We start from the raw sequence: 20,000 nt of genomic DNA, 5'->3' as shown, positions 1-20,000 counted from the left end.
ATGTCTCTTCCACCTTCGGCATCTCCCCATATCTGTGCTCTTTAAATTGTGAAATAGAAGAGTAGTGTAATGATTGTGCACTGTACATTCTATATGACACAGGTTTCTTCCACAATCTCGACACCTCAGTGTGGAGATCAGGAAAAAACGGAAGGCTCAGGCGTTGAGATTGTGAACGAGAGAGCAGGAAGCGTTCGTCTAGTTTACTTTTTGAACGAACGTCCTGCTTATCTGCCGGCCAATCGATATGTAATCTGTCGACCGCTCTCGCTACAACCTCAATGAGCTCCTCAAAAGCATGAGACTGAGGTGGCGAATCTTCAGTATCACGAGCATAAACACTAACAACATCCAGTCCCTCGGAACTGGATAACTGTAGTGTTGGTATCTGTATCGGGGTGGAAGAAACCGCAGCGCGTGCTTCCAAACCCTGATACGAGGCATTAGATCTGTCAGATGAAGTCAGAGATAAGGCAGAGCCCGTCTCTAACCCCGCTGACAGATCCATATGCGAACCCCAAGTCTGAAGTCTTCGCTGTGCCTCGGCAGCAGCGGGACCTGAGCCTTGGGAAACGCGAGCCTGGGCGTCCTCGCTAAGAGACGCCAGGCGGGATCGGAGTGTCTGCAAGGGAAGCACAATACAGTGCTCACAGTCAGTGCCCTCGAGCGCTCCACTCAGAAACAAACAACACATGAAGTGCGTGTGTCCCCACCCGTTAAATAACGCGGGCAGGGGTGCACACACACTCTAAACTGCTGCTTGCTCGTCATAGTCTATAAATATATACATATATATTAGGCTTGCTACGGTAGTCGGTGTTACCGGTGTTACACAGTGTTCAGTCGCAACACCGGTTTCATCACTTGCCCACTGCGACACCGCGGTGAAAAAACAAAACAATTTTTTTTTAAACCGTTAAAATATTTAACGCAATTACGCAGTATCCGTTTTTTTCTGTCACCCGTTGACTAGCGTTGTATGATCACGCTCTTATTGATGTGAATGCTTTTAAGCGCGACAAGACTAGAGAGACCACGCTATAAGTCCTGCCTATTACACACACACACACTCGCGCGCGCGACCCACAGAAAAGAAGCGTGTCAGTATATAGTTCTCTTTTGGGCTTGAACAAACCATAACACACACACATTTTGCCAAAATGTCCGTTTTGTCGAGTGTCCTCATAAGAGCAGTCTTAAATGATTTAAATAAAGTCTTAAATTAACGTAGAGATTTGTGAGAAAATGGGACGCGTGTCAGATCGCGTCTCTGTCAGCAGCGGCTGGTCTTAAAGTGTCACTAATGTTAATCAAAGAACAAAGGTAAGAGAGTAAATTGCTCACTCAGACACGGAGCCAGGATGATTATTATACCGGTAGCCTAATAATCATGAATGCACTCCGCTATCTTTTAACACATCTCCTGCGAGCCATTTCTTCACGCAAAAGAAAAACTCTTCATGAAGTGCAGTGAAATTCAGCGATCTATGGCGTTTCCTGATGGATCATGTTTGTTCATTAACTTCATTTTATACGTGCAACTCACGTAGCCTACAAGGACACTGACAACGTGCAGACAGACAGGACCGAGCAGGTAATATTTAATATGAAACAAAGTCTCAACTTTCAAATTTGGTCAGTCAAAGAAAATGAAACAATAAATAGGCCTACCGTTTTGTGAGATTGCCTCAGTTTAAACCAAGTTCAAATCCCCCGACGTTAATCTCCTAACTCTCCTGACTGCTTTGTCGGACAAAATATGGTGGATTTTGATTTGTCAGATCGCATCAAACTCCATGCGAAGGATGAATTGACGCTAATTTAAAAGTGAAGTGCACACTGCTGCACCAGCTTTTTATAAGCGATGTAAAAAAAAATTAGTTTCGTTTTAAAATTAGCGCCAATTCAGCGCACAATAACAAAAAAGTGTTGCTCCGCACGACCACCAATTATGCCTGTCATTAACGCGCGCATTTTACGTTTGCCTTTAAATTAGTGATTTAAAAGCCCCCGCCGGTGATACCGGTATTACCGGTGTTGTCACACGTCGATTAACCGGTGGGAAAATATCCTCACCGTCACATCCCTAATATATATATATATATATATATATATATATATATTAGACAACACCAAATAACAAGGACAATTTCACATAGAGCGCTTGTGAAGACACAGAAGCTAGCGCGGCTTTGTTTGAACAGGCTTATATAGTTTAAATAGTATATATAGATAATATTTTTTAAAGTTTTTTCAAAATGAAGTGTTCATCGGAGGGGTCCAAGACCCCAGGTACTTTTGTCACACTTGAACCCTGAACACACACACACACATTTATATGAATGCTTCCCACGCTGGTCAATCTGAGCGTCTTAGGAATTAATGAAATGCAGAGTATGCTTCAGTAAACATAGAAAAACCTCAAAATGCTTAAAATTCTAACAAAAAATGCTAAAACTTTACCGAAAAATTATTTTATAATGTCCATACGTGTATGTGAATGCACACTGAAGAGAAACGAAGAGACTTTAGGACCCAGCGGAACAGCTCATTTGCTCCATATAAGCCCATCTAGAGTTATGAAATATCATATTAGTTTTATTCCACAAGAGGTCAAAGACACCCAATGTAAGATATTTTGAGCTGAATTAAAAGAGTTATGCATGAAATTGTGAGTTATTTTTGAATTTAAGTTTAACGAATGTGAGGAATGTGCTTAAATAACAAATCTAGTAATTTAAAGGTAAATAAAATAAAAAATAACAAAAAAATCTACAAAATATTGCATTAAAAAATAGAACAATATTATCAAAATGAAATAAAATAAGCTTTCTGTACAAATAAAAGGGCTTTAGGGCTTCGAGACCCACGAGGGAAGGATGAATACTCAGACCTCAGGAACACGGGAACATGGGAATATGGGAATATGGGAATATGGGAATATGGGAACATGGGAATATGGGAATATGGGAATATGGGAACATGGGAATATGGGAATATGTGAATATGGGAACATGGGAACATGGGAATATGGGAATATGGGAATATGGGAACATGGGAATATGTGAATATGGGAGCATGGGAATATGGGAATATGGGAACATGGAAATTGGGAATATGGGAACATGGGAACATGGGAATTGGAAATATGGGAACATGGGAATTCGGAATATGGGAATATGGGAACATGGCAATATGGGAACATGGGAGTATGGGAACATGGGAATATGGGAACATGGGAATATTGGAACATGGGAACATGGGAATATGGGAACATGGAAATTGGGAATATGGGAATATGGGAACATGGAAATTGGGAATATGGGAACATGGGAACATGGGAATTGGGAACATGGGAATATGGGAACATGGGAATATGGGAACATGGAAATTGGGAATATGGGAATATGGGAATATGGGAACATGGAAATTGGGAATATGGGAACATGGGAATTGGGAATATGGGAACATGGGAATTCGGAATATGGGAATATGGGAATATGGGAACATGGCAATATGGGAACATGGGAACATGGGAATATGGGAACATGGGAATATGGGAACATGGGAATTGGGAATATGGGAACATGGGAATTGGGAATATGGGAATATGGGAACATGGGAGTATGGGAACATGGGAATATGGGAACATGGGAATATGGGAACATGGGAATATGGGAATATGGGAACATGGCAATATGGGAACATGGGAATATGGGAACATGGGAATATGGGAACATGGGAATATGGGAATATGGGAACATGGGAATATGGGAATATGGGAACATGGGAATATGGGAACATGGGAATATGGGAACATGCTGCAGAAAGAAATGGGCAATTTACTAGCGATGTCCCATGACTGTCTTGAAAGCACACGTGTTTGTGAGACGCTTGAGCTGAAACTGTAACTGTGAGCCTGTAATGCAGAACATCACTGTCCCACTGAACTGCACACAGATCTCCACTTCTGATGCTTTCTTTTCTATTTAATCTTCAATCCAGTCAGATCTGGCCATGACTGCATGTTGTTGCATTCTCCACTGGTGGAGTGTGTTTGAATGCTTGTCATGTGTCTCAACGCTTCATTCCGGGTTTACGGGGAATGATTCCTCTGTTGTGCTTGTGCAATACCATTGCTCTGGTCAAGCTCGCTTTAACTCAAAATAACCCTTGTAAAGTGGACAGATGCTTCGTGGGACAGATCTTCTATTTTTTATTTTATTAAAGAAACAGAAATTATACTATACAAACAAAGTCAACATGATGTTTAGGCACTGCTGAACAACAAGTGTTTCTATAAGCAGCACAAGTAAATGTTTGTGTGTAATTGTGGGCATTTGCTCGTAATCCGGCATGCCGTGTTTATTTCCATGTTGTGTTCACCAGGTTTTTTTGCTTACGCTGTTATTTTCCTGTGTTTTAGCTTCAGCCTGTGGTCTGTTGGCAGCGCTTTATGCTAAATGAGAGCTTGTAGACATCACTGAAGCAAAGCGAGAAAATAAGACCACATGTCGTTCGCTACCCAGCAAAATGACCCTCTTACCAGAGACACTTTTATATGGTTGAATAAAAGGCAATTGTCGTAGTCTGTAAAGTTATAGAGTTGCTTGGCCAATGACACGTTAGCAAAATAGACTGCAGACTGACTGCATGTTATTTTATTCATATAATTTATGCATATTATTTAGGGTGCGTCTGGTTGACGTATAAACTTGGAGTTTATGGAGGAATGTAAAAGTTTGGTTAGAGTTTTGTGTAAAATTTGAAAATTTTTGAAGAGTTCCTGCCTGTGCAAAGTGACCAGCAAGATTCAAAAGAGCCCGAGTCTATAAAATACTGGATTAATAGTGATATACCACTAATTGTTTGATTATGATGCTCATTTTTTGGCATCACACTGTTAACAGAAGTCTTCAGTTAAGTGCAATAATAGTTGATTTTAGGAACATGGATCAAACGCCTCACAATATAATGATGTCACGTCTGTCTAGATCGTTTTTCATGTTTTCCTTTCATTGTTTTTAAGTCATGTCTTTTATTATATGTCTTAGTCTTGCTCATGGATGGGAGACACTAAGCTTATCCAAACTCAAAATTCAAAAATCATCAATTGAACCGATTGCTTTGCAAAATGATTCGCTGTTTAGAAGAGCTGAAAACGACACTAGTGACGCCTGATGGACAGAAATCTGTAAAAACAATGAAATCAGAAAAACAATAAAAACACAGCCAGATCATGCATAAAAACACCTTTCATAAAACAACAACAACTGCAGATGTTTAAATGACAGTGTAATCAATTAAATGCAATTAACAAATCATAATACCATTAAAAATGTGTTATTGTATTAATTTGAAGAGCTTGTTTTATGGAGCGCTTGGTTAATCAGGCCAATAAGAGACTATTAACTGAAACTCTTTCTATTTAAAATACAAATGTGTCATTGAAAAAAGAGACAAATTCATAAAACATGAAAAAAAAAAAAAAAACGTGCACACAGAGATCATTGCGGCGACCCACTCAGAATCACTGGTTCGAAAAAATTATTTCAAAGCTTCTCAAAGTGTTTCAAAAGCACACATATAGTTCATGATTTCATGCCTTGAGATTTTTCGCCAGTTGTTTCTCATGTTTTCACTGGATTATTGTCTTATAAGTTGTTCTGTTCTCTCATTGGTTCACGTTCAGTGTCCTTTATCTTGTTTAGCAAGTCTTTTTTGTCATTGGCTGTTAAGCTCACACACACTCTAGTGTTTAAGCCTCATGTTTGCCATGTTTGTGGGTTCTTCCAGGTCATTGTTTATTGTCTAGCTCACAGTTCATGTTTATAATTTATTTTTAGATCATCCCTTTTGAAAATAAATCTGCACTCCACCTTCATCTGCAGATACAATGCAATGGACCTTTCCATTATTCTGTAGTAGATGTGTAATCTCAGAAGTGACTGTTTCTGAGGAACCGTCTCAACTGTGTGCACTGATCTGATTAGCAAACATCAGTGTGTAACATCAGAGGTATAATCAAATGAAACACTCATCGTTATGTAATTATGTAAGCAAACTGATTCATATCCATTTAGAATAATTATAGATTGCAATGTCGCTCTACATCCAAAACAGACACTGTTTAATATTCTTTATTTAACAGGGCTCTGAAGATTGACACTTTATATTCAAAGCACCGGAGCGTTAGTTGGGAATGTCGTGGATTTGGAGGTGTTTCCCAGCACTGGTTTTCCTGATGAACTCGCGAGCGGGAGAGGACGAGGACATCCGAGCCGGTATTGACAGTTTCCGATCCCAGTCTAAGAAATGTATTTAGAAGTGTCATTAAAGGTCTCATATTGTATAAATTTCTGAATTTTTATTTTAGGTTTTGATGTCCTTAATGCCGAGTTCAGACTGCACGATTTTAGCCCCGATTTTGGCTCGCCGACAGGTTTTGAGAAATCACAGGCAAATCGGTGCTCGTTCACTCGAGTGACAATCACGCAGTGTGAATGAAATATATATTATAAATATTTGCTACTTGCCAAATCTAAGATGTAATTGAAGTTATAAGTACGTAATTGGCAGATTCTGTCAAAGTCAATTATCTGTTTTCCATTGTGGCTTTCTTAAATCCGTCATTAAAACAGAAGTTGTGCTTGTCTTTTTTCTGAGTGAAACGCTTCTGGAACAATTACAAGAATGTTGTGATTCGGTTGATTCGGTTGATTCGTCAAATTGTTTTTGAATAATGTGCAAATTAATATTACGTAGCCTTTACAAAAATAGATGTAAGGATATATCTCCACAACGCTTTATTGTATTTGGACCAAATTTGGTACACGTCATCACAAGCATTACTTAAAGTTACATGCAGCGTTTCAGTGCAGCGCCACCTTCTGGTCTGGAGATACAAAAAAAATAATATTTTTGCTTATCCCAAAAATCATAAAAGTGGTCTCGTTAGATTCGCATGCCGAGTCGAATAATATCAAATCTTTCTATATCGGCCATTTTTGGGTGTCGGCCGTTTTGAATTTTGTAGTAAAATGCTGTATTTTATGAACGAGTATTGTTACGAAACTTGGTATGGTTCATCAGCATGATGCCCTGAAATATCCTGAGAAGTTTCAAACCAGAGATTCCTGAAACCTTGCCATGTCCAACGATACCAAACATGCTAGGTTTTGGTTATGCTTTTAAAAAACGCGAATTTCTTCGAAGCCATTAGTCTGATCGAGACGAAACCACCAGCGGAAAATCCGAAACATGGCTAAATGTCAAAATTCTGATAGTAAGTGCCAAAAAAAATACAATCAATGTCCGGTGTGGGTCATTTTCTATGTGTTCATATAATTATCTGTAACTCCGAAATGAAGTCTATAACGAAATTATATATTTTCACCATATTTATGTATGGGGGCACTAAAAAAAAAGTGGTGGGACTGTGCCTCTTGGTGCCGCTATAATTAAACAAAACATAAAAAATTGGCTACAGAACTACAGTAACGCTGGTCTGATTGACTTCAAAATTGACATGCAGTGTCTTTGTCTCAGTTGCTATCATTGTTCATTATGACATTGGTGTAGCCTACTTTTGAAAAACATGGCCATCATTTGAATTAAAAAATGACAAAAAAGGTCTATAACTGCAATGGTTTTGCATAATGCTATATTTCACGAACTCATTGGCATTTCATTATGAAACTCAGTATGTTTTCTTCGGCACCATGTCTTGAAGGCACTCAAAAAAGTTTGAGGGCAGCACCCCCTTGTGGTCACAAACTGTAATGAAATTATAGTATAAGCAATAAATCTCATTACAACTCAATGTATTTATGGGATGTGAACCTTTTTGTTTACAATTGTTTTTGCTTTATTTACTCATTTTTGCAGTTAGTCTACAGCTTGCTTATTTGTTTGCGTTTGCTATGCTTGGCCGCGGTAATTTCTGCTCACAGCTATATTTATGAATTAGAGTTTGTGACTCTCTGTGTTGTTTATCTGTATCTCAGTTCTCTTCTTCGTTCTTCAGGCTGCAGCACTGCTGTTAATGACCTGGTCTACATCATGGACGGCTCCTGGAGCGTGGGAGACGAGGACTTCGAAATAGCCAAGCGTTGGTTGGTCAATGTCACCAGTGGCTTCGACGTGAGTTCCCACTACTCTCAGGTCGGTGTCGTTCAATACAGTGACACGCCCCGGCTGGAGATCCCTCTCGGCCTCCACAAAACCACTCAGGATCTCATTAAAGCCATCGAGGAGATCAGCTATTTAGGTGGAAACACGCAGACGGGCCGCGCTATCAAGTTCTCCGTGGACCACGTCTTTGCGTCTTCGCAGCGAAGTGACGTGAAGAACCGTATTGCAGTGGTGGTGACTGATGGGAAGTCGCAGGACGACGTTACGGACGCTAGCGTCGAGGCGCGAGAGCAAGGGATCACAGTGTTTGCGGTGGGCGTTGGTTCGGAGATCACCACGTCAGAGCTTGTGACCATCGCCAACACGCCGGAGGGGGATTACGTGCTTTACGCCGAGGACTACACCGACATCGCACGCATCCGGGACGCCATGGAACAGAAGCTGTGCGAGGGTAAGGGCTGTTTATACGACACCGTTTTCAAATAAAAACTTTTTATGTTCGTTTACACGACAGCGGCGTTTTGGGCGCCTGAAACTACAAACTTTTGAAAATGTTTTTTAAAGTGCAAGTTTTTAAAATGTTAACAACAAAAACATGAATCTCTGAAGACGATGAGGTCATGCACATGCGTATTACATGTTCAGTCTATAGTGTTTCGTCGCCATCTACTGGCCTGGCAGCAGAATACAGCGTTTATAGTTGTTTTCGCGGATCCGTGTGAATGAGGATCGTTCTGACGATGGTGCGTTTGTACGTGGAAAACTCAGAGGACAAACTCCTCAGTTTTAAGCATATCGTTGTTGTGTAAACGTACGCTAAGATTCAAGCCTTGTCCACACTAATACGTTTTCGTTTGGAAACGCATCTTTTTCTCTGCGTTCTGGCCTTCCGCCACACTGAGATGGCGTTTTTATTAATGAAAACAAAGATTTATGAAAACGTACTCCAAAGCTGATTAATTTGAAAACGCCGTTTTCGTGTTGTAGTGTGGACTGTCAAAACCGAGGTATTTAAAAACGATGATATACGTTTAGTCACGTGACTCATATTGTATATATTAATGTTTATGCCGGTATGTGGCTGTTATGTGCCGTTCACTTTCACACTGTTGCTAATATGTTACTTCCCACACTCTTCATATCACAGTCCTGCAAAGATGACAGACATTCACTCGCATTTGCTGCAGTGAAATATGAGAGCAGTTTTAGCGTTTTAGACCAAACATATAATGTTGACTGAGAGCGACCTGGACGATCAGTGAATGCCGAGATATTTTGCTATCCTGTCAGAAGAATTGCACAATAACTTTATTATTAATTTGCTTCGTCTGCATCATCTCAGTGAGCTTTTGTGAGGGTTTATGCATGCGATGTGAAGGTGAATTTAGCGTTTTCAGGCCGTTTACAAAAACGCCATTTTCAAATGTATCCGGATTAATGTAAATGTACGTCTACAATAATCCGGATACATTTGAAAGCGGCGTTTCGTTTAAAAACGCTCTGTGATATGAAGAGTGTGGGAAGTAACATATTAGCAACTGTGTGTAAGTGAACGGCACATAACAGGCACATACCGCTATAAACATGAATATTTATTGGTACAATATGAGTCACATGACTAAACTAACGTCGTCGTTTTTAAATACCTCTGTGTTGACAGTCCACACTACAACGAGAAAATGGCGTTTTCAAATGTATCCACTTTAGAGAGTGTTTTCATTAATAAAAACGCTGTCTCGGTGTGGACGGAAGGCCAAAACGGAGAGAAAAAGATGCGTTTTCAAATGAAAACGTGTTAGTGTGGACAAGGCCTCACATGCGTGTGAGCAATCCCATAAACATTTAAACTGATTTTGGCATTACCCATCCTCTCCTGTTCTTAAAAGAACAGCGAACCACTAAAACACCACAGTCCATTCATGCCCAGTGACATGGAAAGCCACGAACTCACGGCCAAACCAGCGGCATGATGCCATGATAGGGAGGAACCGGGAACGGCAGATGTTGGCACATGTTCTGGTGTGGATGGAGAGAGTTAATAGTGGCAGGAAACATTTTCTGTTCATGTTTTCTGTCAGCTGATGATTTATTTGCAACTGTTGCCTTTGGCTTACTTAGTTGGGGTTTAACCTGTTACCTGGCACCATTCTTTCTATGAGCACAAATCTGAACTTGAATGGTTGTAATTCATATTATGCTTTGGAATACAGATACAAAATTATAATAAGGATGAATACTAACCAGCACACTGAGACTTAACAGGCTGTTAGACACTTAAAGTCCCCGTGTAGTCAATAGTTTTATCCCTTAAAACTCATCTTTGATAACCAATATGACATATTTACTTGAAAAAATGCCTCATTGCCTAATTTAGTATGCGTGGTTCTATGAATATGCAAATGAGCCCCGCCTCCACTCACTCACTCACTCACTCAGAGATCCACTCGTTGACGATCACACGTTGATCTGATTGGTTACAAGGTAGTTTGTGATGTCAGAAACACCAGCGATTTCAAAGCGTGTTTTTGAGACTGTCTTTGGTTCACTGCAGTTTTAAGGAGAAAATACTCAGCAATGCTGTCGACTTATGAATTTACACACGGTTTGTCTTAAAGCATATTACAAACACCACATACACATATAAACAGCATTAAAAGCTGGATTTTCACCACAGGGGGACTTTAATATTCAGTAACTTCACTGATTTGGCTGCACTGAAACGTTCAGATGAGATAATGACACTTCTCTTCTGTAGAGCTGCTAATCGCAGAATTAAACTTGTTTCATTATTGATGAACTTTGCACTTATTGAACTGAATTGAATCAACAATGAAATCTGTTTTACAGCAAAATTTGGCTCAAGTTTGCATAAATTATTCTGTTATTTTCCTGTTTGTTTCTGTGAAGCTGCTTGAAACAGTCAGTACAGAAATAAAGTGTTATAGAAATAAATCTGACTGAATATTATGTCTAAGGTGGTGTCATCTTACATTTTTTTGTATAAATCAAATTGTACAAATTCATGTGAAATACAAATTCATACGGAAACTTATAAAGTAGTTACATTTTCTCATTAGATCAGGTTTGAAAGTGTCCATACAGTATGGGTGTTATAACGTGACATTTTCTTGAACTATAGTACATCAGTGTCTCATAATTATCCTGAGATATTATGCATTTCACAGAAAAAAGACAGGATGTTCATGGAACGTTTTTACTGAAACATATTAGTTGGATGTTCATTTAACATTTTTAAATGTTACTACAGAATATTCAGAGAACATTCAAAAGTAATTCTCATGTCATTTTGTCATCATTTACTCCACCTCAAGTTGTTCCAAACCTGTATGAGTGTCTTTCTTCTGTTGAACACAAAAGAAGATATTTCACTGAATGTTGGTTATCAAACAGTTGACGGTAGCGATTGACTTAGCAGGAAAACAATACTATGGAAGTCAATGGGTGTCTGGTTATCCATATTCTTTTTCAAATATTTATTTTTGGGTGAACTATCCCTTTAAAATGAGCATATTCAAGAAAAAAAGTTTTTAAAAGATAAAAAATTAAACTGGACAATTTAATTAAAAATGAAATGGATTTGCTGGTTTGAAATGCAATCCTCAGATGTGTGTGTGGTGACGGGCCTGAAACGCTGTGTCCCTCCGCAGAATCTGTGTGTCCCACTCGAATCCCTGTGGCGTCCCGGGATGAGAAAGGCTTCGAGCTGATGTTGGGCATGAAGATCCATCAGAAAGCTCAGAAGATCCCGGGCTCATTACTGTCGGAGCACGCGTATCTGCTGGACAAGAGCATCGACATCACGGAAAACACAAGGTCGGGTTTAAACCTAATGCACAGGTTCATTACATCATCACAACCAATGCTGGGGAAAGTTACTCTTATAATGCATTGAAAACTCCCTAAAAAGTAACTTATTATGTTACAGTTACTTCTGATGCCCAGTAAGGCAACACTTTATAATAACTGCACGCTATTAATCATTAGTTAAGCATTAGTAAACAGTTAATTCATCATTTATAAAGCATTAATAGACATTAATAAGCAGTTTATAAATACAGCTATAAATGCTTTTTTCTTGATTTATAAGCATATCTATGTGTTTAATAATTGTACTTTCATACTTTGTTAATGATTAATTAATAATTTCTAAATTATTTACAAACCAGTTATTTAGGAGTTGTCAGTGGTTCATAAGATCGCTTAGAACATGTGAGTAAATGCAGTAAGTTCAGGTAGTTATAAAGCATTCAGTAGTGGTCAGTTAACTATTTGTGTGAGCTCATCTAAAGTGAGGACTAGTTATTCCTCGTAAAGCATTTATAAAGGAGATTTAAATACTTGTTTATCTTCTTAACAGAAAAATGAAACAAACACAACACTGTGATGCAGAACATAGAAATATTTAACAGCATTTAAATCTCCTTTATTATTGTCTCCTAATAAATACTGTATAAATGTTTTGCTCATTGTTAGTTCATGTTAGTTAATACATTAACTAATGTTAACTAATGAACCTTATTGTAAAGTGTTACCCAGAATATTATTATATTCTGCTCTGTCTAAGGGCTTATTATGGAGGAGAGAGTTTTTAGTGCAGTATTTTATAGAATTTTTAAGCAAATTAATTCAACAGAAAAGTGATATGCATTACTTTTTTAAAAATAAACTCAAGTAACTCAAATATTAATGTGTACATATATAATAATAACTGTATTATTCTATAGCACCTTTAAATGAGCTTCTCAAAGTGCTTTACACGGTAAAAAATACAAAATAAATGAACAATAATTCAGTGTTGTATTAAAACATCTGATTACGTAATGCATGTTAACAGTGATCACAGTGATTTAAACGTGTTTAATATGTAATAATTGGTGATTCTGAAATCAATTATCACAATTATGACCAATTATTACATATTAAACATGTTTAAATCATTGTGATCACTGTTATTTGTTACATCTGATTTTATCTGTAACACAGATCACAATGATTTAAATGTGTTTAATATGTAATAATTGGTGATTCTGAAACTTTTAGTAGCTCCTGAAAATGTGTTATTTTTTAGTTGATGGTTTTTATCGCGCACACCTAAATGTGTGTGTTGCATGTGACTGACAGCTGTCTGTAAACCTGTTTTAAAGGGAGGTTTTCCCGGAAGGCCTGCCTCCCTCATACGTGTTCGTGTCGACGCTGAGGCTGAGCGGGCCGTCGCTCCGGGAGAAGCTGGACCTGTGGAGGATTCTGTCTAAAGATGGACAGATCCAGGCCGCGATCACACTGAACGGACTGGACAGATCCCTCATCTTCACCACCACGAACACCGTCAGTGAGGAGCAGACCGCCACGTTTGATGCGCACGGCATCGAGGTCAGCCGAATACCAGCAACCAACATTCTCACACTATACAAAGGCAAATTGTTAATGGTGTTTTTGTATGGAATTACTTTTGTGCCAAAAATAATAATGAATGTAACTTTTCAAGAAACGAATGAAAATATAAATTGAAACGCTTAAAGACTCTCACGTCCACACTATAAACACAACACTGACGTCTTCACTGCAGGTCAAGGCGCTGTCAATCAAAAACTCAGTAGCCAATGAGAACAAACTGATGCTAGCTCCGCCCCCACGAGAGATATGTGGCAGAACGGCGAATGAAAACTCAGAAACGTAAATGAAAACTTCAGAAGTGTAAATGGAAGTGCATCAGCGAAAGAAAGAGGAGAAAACAGTTACAACATGCAGTGTATTAAAAACAAAGTCAAACATTTTGCCCGCGATTTATTTATTTTTTCAGTTTCAAAGATGTTTTATTCAGTTTCTTGAAAAGTTACATTCATGATTATTGGCACAAAAGTAATTCCATATTTTTGTGTAGCTGCATAAGAAGGTTAGTGAATGAATCATCCGTACACTAATGCAGCAGATCCACATAAAGTCTTCCTGAAAGGGAAGTTGTGCTGGTCTTTTCTCCTCTATTGTGTCGTATATCGAGAGAAACGCTTCAGGAACAGGAACACATGTGGGCGGGGCTTGAGTGTGTGTGTGTGTGAGGAACTGATTGGATGGTTGTGGTTTGCTATTGGCTGATCTCATGAGAGTGACAGGTTATAACCCCGCCCACATCATCAGAGAAGAGAAGAGGAACTTATTCTCATTCAACATTATTAACACAATAATGATGATGTGCACCCATAAATCATTTACAATAAACACTGCAGAAATCCATTTAAAATAATATTGTCGACTTTCATGGTGACTTTAAACAGAAGTTGCTCCACACACTCGTTTAGGCGGAAGAATAATGTATTAATAATGTATAAATGAGCTGCTTTATGACATGTGACTGACTATAGTAATGCACAGCTGCAATTTCCTTTTAAAATACCCATGACGCGTTTCCCACTAAAGCTGCTCACTTACACATTTAAATAACACAAATCCTCAGAAATGTTTTAATTTCAGCAATCATCATCTTGTACCTGTTCCATGTCTTCCTCTGCTTTAAATGTCAAAACCAAGTGTTCTTGCATAATCGAGGCATTTTCCTCCATCACAGCCCCTCATTCCTGCAGAAAAGCTTGTTTTAGAAAACTGTGCGACTCTTGTCTGACATTCCTGTCAAATGTGGAATCAGATCTTTGTGCTCAGTGTATCACCTCAGATCACACACACACACACACACACACGCTGTGAATCTCTCGCAGGCTCTGTTCGATGGAAGCTGGCACCAGCTGAAGGTCCTGGTCAAGCCCAGACATGTGACGTGTTTTCTGGACGACCAGCAGATCCAGGATCAGTCTCTGGAGACGTCCGAGCCCATCTTCATCAACGGGAAGACTCAGATCTCCAAGCGCTCTGGCTCTGATGCTACACTGCCTGTAAGTACAGGAGAGCAAACTAACAGGGGCTAGTTGTCACACACGCTTTAAATACTTCCACACATCACTCTAAAAAATGCTGGCTTGTTTCAACCCAACTTTGGGTCAAATATGGACAAATCTAACTGTTGGGTTACATTTTTAAATTAAATTTTTAACCCAACGTTTGGGTTTGTCCATATTTGACCTAAAGTTGGGTTAAAACAACCCAGCATTTTTAAGCGTCACCAAACTTAGTATATTTAGTAGTTGCCATAACAACACTATATACAGAAAAAAATGCACCAAAATTCAGAAATCTTTGGAAGATATCACTGAACATTTATTTAACCATAATTTCTTAGTTATGTTAATTTCCCATCTCTGTTTTTTTATATCAGACAAATCTGATAATATTTTAATCTTATATCTGTTATTAAATAGTTGTTTAATGCTGATCTAACAGCAGAAACCCTCGCTGGGTTTAAACCCGGTTTTGCAGGCGGGGCATGTTGTCACACCTCGTTACAATGAGACTCTATTAGAACTCTATACTTTTATGAATTCTATTGAGAAACCATGAGAAAAGGTCAGACTGAGAGTCAATGTTCAGAAATGATTGATTATTATTATGTTTTGAACTATGCTGTATACCTGTGTTTTGATTTTCACTAAATTTTGTATTTATTTTTAATTAGTAAAAATGCCATTATTTTATATGAAAAAAAGTTAATAATTGTATTTTATTGAGAAAATATTTTAGTTTATTTTGTATATTTTTTGATTAGATCAGATAACATTCTAATAATCTGTCATATGGTCATGTTATACTGTGCTCCAGCTATGGGGCATGTTGTCACACTTCACTTTCATTCTTTCAGGGTAAATCAAGAGACAAGTAAACACTGTGTTAATGAAACTAAACTATATAATTGTTCTAGACGTGTAAAATTAATGCGGGAAAGAAAAAATACTCTGATGTTCTTGTATGGCTGTTTTTAAAGTAAAGTTCTTACGGGTTGCAGTCGTGTGTTGTGTTGAATTAGAGAAGCTGAAATGTTTGTTGTTGTTGGTGTTGTTTTTGTTGTTGTTGTTTTTGTGATTTCTCATCGACAACCACAGACAGAGATTCAGAAACTGAGGCTTTATTGTGACCCACATCAGAGCGAGAGAGAGACCGCATGTGAAATCTACTCTGTGGTGAGAACCAAGAACTAAAACTAACTTAGTTGTAGAATTGCATTAATGTGATTGGCTGAGGCGGGAATGGGCTTTTTAAAGGGATAGTTCACACAGAAATTAATTCTGTCATTAATAACTCTTTCATGTCGATCAAACCTGTGAGACTTTCGCTCATCTCCGAACACAAATGAAGATGTTGTTGATGATCTTGTTTATCTGTAAATAAAAGCCTTCAATCTGTTCATCATATCAAGCAATCGTGTCTCTTCAGAAATGTTGGTTTAAACCGCTCTAAGATTTTATTAAAAATATCTCCATTTGTGTGTGAATATGAAAGAAAATCATCCAGATTTGGAACGACATGACAGAATTATTATTTTTGGGTGAATTATGCCTTTAATATTATGAGTACTTCTGTCCAACAATTCCTTTATTAAAATAATCTATATCAATATAATTATCTTAAATGGGCCAGATGTACTGCTTTTATTTTATTTAATTTTAATTTTATTTTTTATTTTATTTTTATTTTCTATCAGCAGGGAACTATTATTTTGTTTTGTTTTATTTATTTATTTTTATTTTATTTAGTCTTATTTTATTTTATTATTTTATTATTATTTCATTATTATTTTAGTTTTCATTTTAATATATTTTTTATCAGCAGGGAACTATTATTTTGGTTTGTTTTATTTATTTTCTTATTTTATCTTATTTTATTTCATTATTTTATTATTATTATTTTTTTATCAGCAAGTTATCTATGAAATTGTTATTTATTTTGAATTTAAGTTGAATGAATGTGCTTAAATTATTATTTTTTTATTATTATTTATTGTAGAATTAAAAATAATTAATATATAATTTAAACGTAAATCAAATAAAAGATAACAAAAAATAACAAAAAATCTCCAAAACATTGCATTAAAAAATAGAAAAAAATATTATCAAAATGAAATAAAATAAGCTTTCTGAAAAAAAAAAGAAAAAAAGAGAAAGTTTAAGTGTAGGGCTTCAGGTTATTTTGACCCGCGAGGGAAAGAAGTGCGAGGGAAGGATGAAAACACTGTTAATGACTGTAAGCTTAAAGATACACTCATACAGACTAACTTCCTTTTCCTTGTTTTACAGGACGATGAACGGGTAAGTTTGCACCGCACACTCTCCTGACTGAAGTGTGTTTGTGCTGTTGATGATACGAGTGTGTGTCGTGTCTCCAGTGTCCTCTGGATCGAGAGCCCGGCGCTGAGAGCGGAGACGAGTGCGACTGCAGTGAAGGGCCTCCGGGACCGAGGGTCAACACACACATCTCACTCTCTGCTGTGTAAGTGTGTCCGTCACAGTAAACAGGGTTATTTACAGTCTGATCTCCACAGGGTGAGCGGGGAGAGACGGGCAGAGACGGTCCTCCGGGCCCCGGCGGGAAACCTGTGAGTGAGACACCGCATGTTCACGATATTCACGCGTTTGTTTTGGCCGTAGACGAATCTGTGTGTTTTCTCAATAAAGGGACCTCAAGGTTCAAGAGGAGAGCGAGGAGAGCCTGGAGAAAAGGTAACAAGCTCTTACAGTTTCAGAACATTTACTGCAAACAAACAAACTAACAAACAAACGCAAAAATCATGCAGATTTTACAGAAAAAAAATGGGAGCTGGTTATCAGAATAATTCAGTAAAAATAAAGTAACAATGTAAACATATTTACAGAATGACCTGAAAATTGTACAATTTAATTTACAACAACAGATGAATAAAAATAAAATAAAAAGACATTTTAAACCAGTAAATCCAAAAACCATTTTTCTGCTGCTATTAAAATCTGTTTAATGCCTTTATAATACACTGGCATCCACATTAATAACACTGATGGCAAAGACATGATTAATCAAAGTTCATCACTGGAAATAAACATTCATTCAACAACATAAGATGGATGTAAAACATAACGGATCTGAGAAGAATTTAGAAGAAACGGTAACACTTTACAATTAGGTTCATTAGTTAACATTAGTTAATGTATTAACTAGCATTATATCCATGAGCAATACATTTGTTACAGTATTAATTACTCTTTGTTAATGTGAGTTAATATAAATACAGCTATTCAGTGTTTTTTCATGATAGTTCACAGTTCACATTATCTAATGTTAACACGATTTTAATAAAGTATTAGTAAATGTTGAAATTAACATAAACAATGATGAATAAATCCTGTATACGTGCAGTTCATTATTAGTTCATGCTAACTTAGTTAACTAATGTTAACCAGCGATCCTTATTGTGAAGTGTTATCAAATAAACTATTCCAATTAAACAATTATTTTAATTAAGTATTTTACTGTAAAATTTCATGAAATGTCAGGTTAGATCTGTTGCAGTTTTTTAATATTTGTAAGCATGCAGTCGTTTCTGTTGAAGAAGTGTGTGTTGTGTTTCTTCTGTCTCGCAGGGTGAAGCCGGACTATCAGGAGCGACAGGCGATCCGGGACTCAAGGGGCCGCAAGTCAGTGTCACATCGAATACCAGATACACGCTCACGCACACACACTCACGCACACGCTCACGCTCACGCACTCACGCACACGCACACGCTCACGCTCACACTCACGCTCACGCTCACGCACACGCACACGCACACGCTCACGCACACGCTCACGCTCACGCTCACGCACACGCACACGCACACGCTCACGCACACGCTCACGCTCACGCTCACGCTCACGCTCACGCTCACGCACACGCACACGCTCACGCACACGCACACGCTCACGCTCACGCTCACGCTCACGCTCACGCTCACGCTCACGCTCACGCACACGCTCACGCTCACGCTCACTCACACGCTCACGCTCACGCACACGCACACGCTCACGCACACGCTCACGCTCACGCTCACGCACACGCACACGCTCAAGCTCACGCACACGCTCACGCTCACGCTCACGCAACACGCAACACGCAACACGCTCACGAAACACGCTCACGCTCACGCACACACACTCACGCACACGCTCACGCTCACGCACACGCACACGCTCACGCACACGCTCACGCTCACGCTCACGCAACACGCAACACGCTCACGAAACACGCTCACGCTCACGCACACACACTCACGCACACGCTCACGCTCACGCTCACGCACACGCACACGCACACGCTCACGCACACGCTCACGCTCACGCTCACGCACACGCACACGCTCACGCTCACGCACACGCTCACGCTCACGCTCACGCAACACGCTCACGAAACACGCTCACGCTCACGCACACACACTCACGCACACGCTCACGCTCACGCACACGCACACGCTCACGCTCACGCTCACGCTCACGCACACGCTCACGCTCACGCTCACGCACACGCACACGCTCACGCACACGCTCAAGCACACGTGAGCTCACGCAACACGCTCACGCAACACGCTCACGCACACACACTCACGCACACGCACACGCTCACGCACTCACGCACACGCTCACGCTCACGCTCACGCTCACGCTCACGCTCACACTCACGCTCACGCAACACGCTCACGCAACACGCTCACGCAACACGCTCACGCTCACGCACACACGCACACGCACACGCACACGCTCACGCTCACGCTCACGCACACGCTCACGCTCACGCACACACTCACGCACACGCACACGCACACGCACACGCTCACGCTCACGCAACACGCTCACGCTCACGCACACGCTCACGCTCACGCACACGCACACGCTCACGCACACGCTCACGCCCGCCAACACGCTCACGCTCACGAACACGCTCAAGCTCACGCTCACGCACA

The 20,000-nt window shown here is 39.3% G+C and overlaps 1 protein-coding gene across 3 annotated transcripts in view; it reads left to right on the top strand.

The window, feature by feature from the left end:
* The window catches only part of LOC143733313 (uncharacterized), a 92,688-nt gene that overhangs the window by 5,398 nt on the left and 67,290 nt on the right, over positions 1-20,000 (top strand). Inside the window, exons 2-12 of one of the 3 annotated variants that reach the window (XM_077224982.1) lie at positions 5,847-6,018; positions 6,152-6,284; positions 8,027-8,584; positions 11,802-11,967; positions 13,299-13,524; positions 14,865-15,038; positions 16,140-16,217; positions 17,420-17,494; positions 17,576-17,629; positions 17,709-17,753; positions 18,648-18,701. In XM_077224982.1, the coding sequence (XP_077081097.1) occupies positions 6,203-6,284; positions 8,027-8,584; positions 11,802-11,967; positions 13,299-13,524; positions 14,865-15,038; positions 16,140-16,217; positions 17,420-17,494; positions 17,576-17,629; positions 17,709-17,753; positions 18,648-18,701 (1,512 nt within the window). In that variant the 5' untranslated portion in view covers positions 5,847-6,018; positions 6,152-6,202. Of the gene's footprint in view, positions 1-5,846; positions 6,019-6,151; positions 6,285-8,026; positions 8,585-11,801; positions 11,968-13,298; positions 13,525-14,864; positions 15,039-16,139; positions 16,218-17,330; positions 17,343-17,419; positions 17,495-17,575; positions 17,630-17,708; positions 17,754-18,647; positions 18,702-20,000 lie in introns of those variants that run through there. The other 2 variants (XM_077224980.1, XM_077224981.1) reach the window with 2 other exon arrangements.

This window comes from Siphateles boraxobius, unplaced genomic scaffold, assembly GCF_051911475.1.
Source record: "Siphateles boraxobius isolate OS27281-9 unplaced genomic scaffold, OSU_SipBor_1 97, whole genome shotgun sequence".
Lineage (NCBI taxonomy): Eukaryota > Metazoa > Chordata > Actinopteri > Cypriniformes > Leuciscidae > Siphateles > Siphateles boraxobius.
The sequence above is the reverse complement of the archived record's forward strand: the minus strand, read 5'-3'. Positions and strand labels throughout refer to the sequence as shown.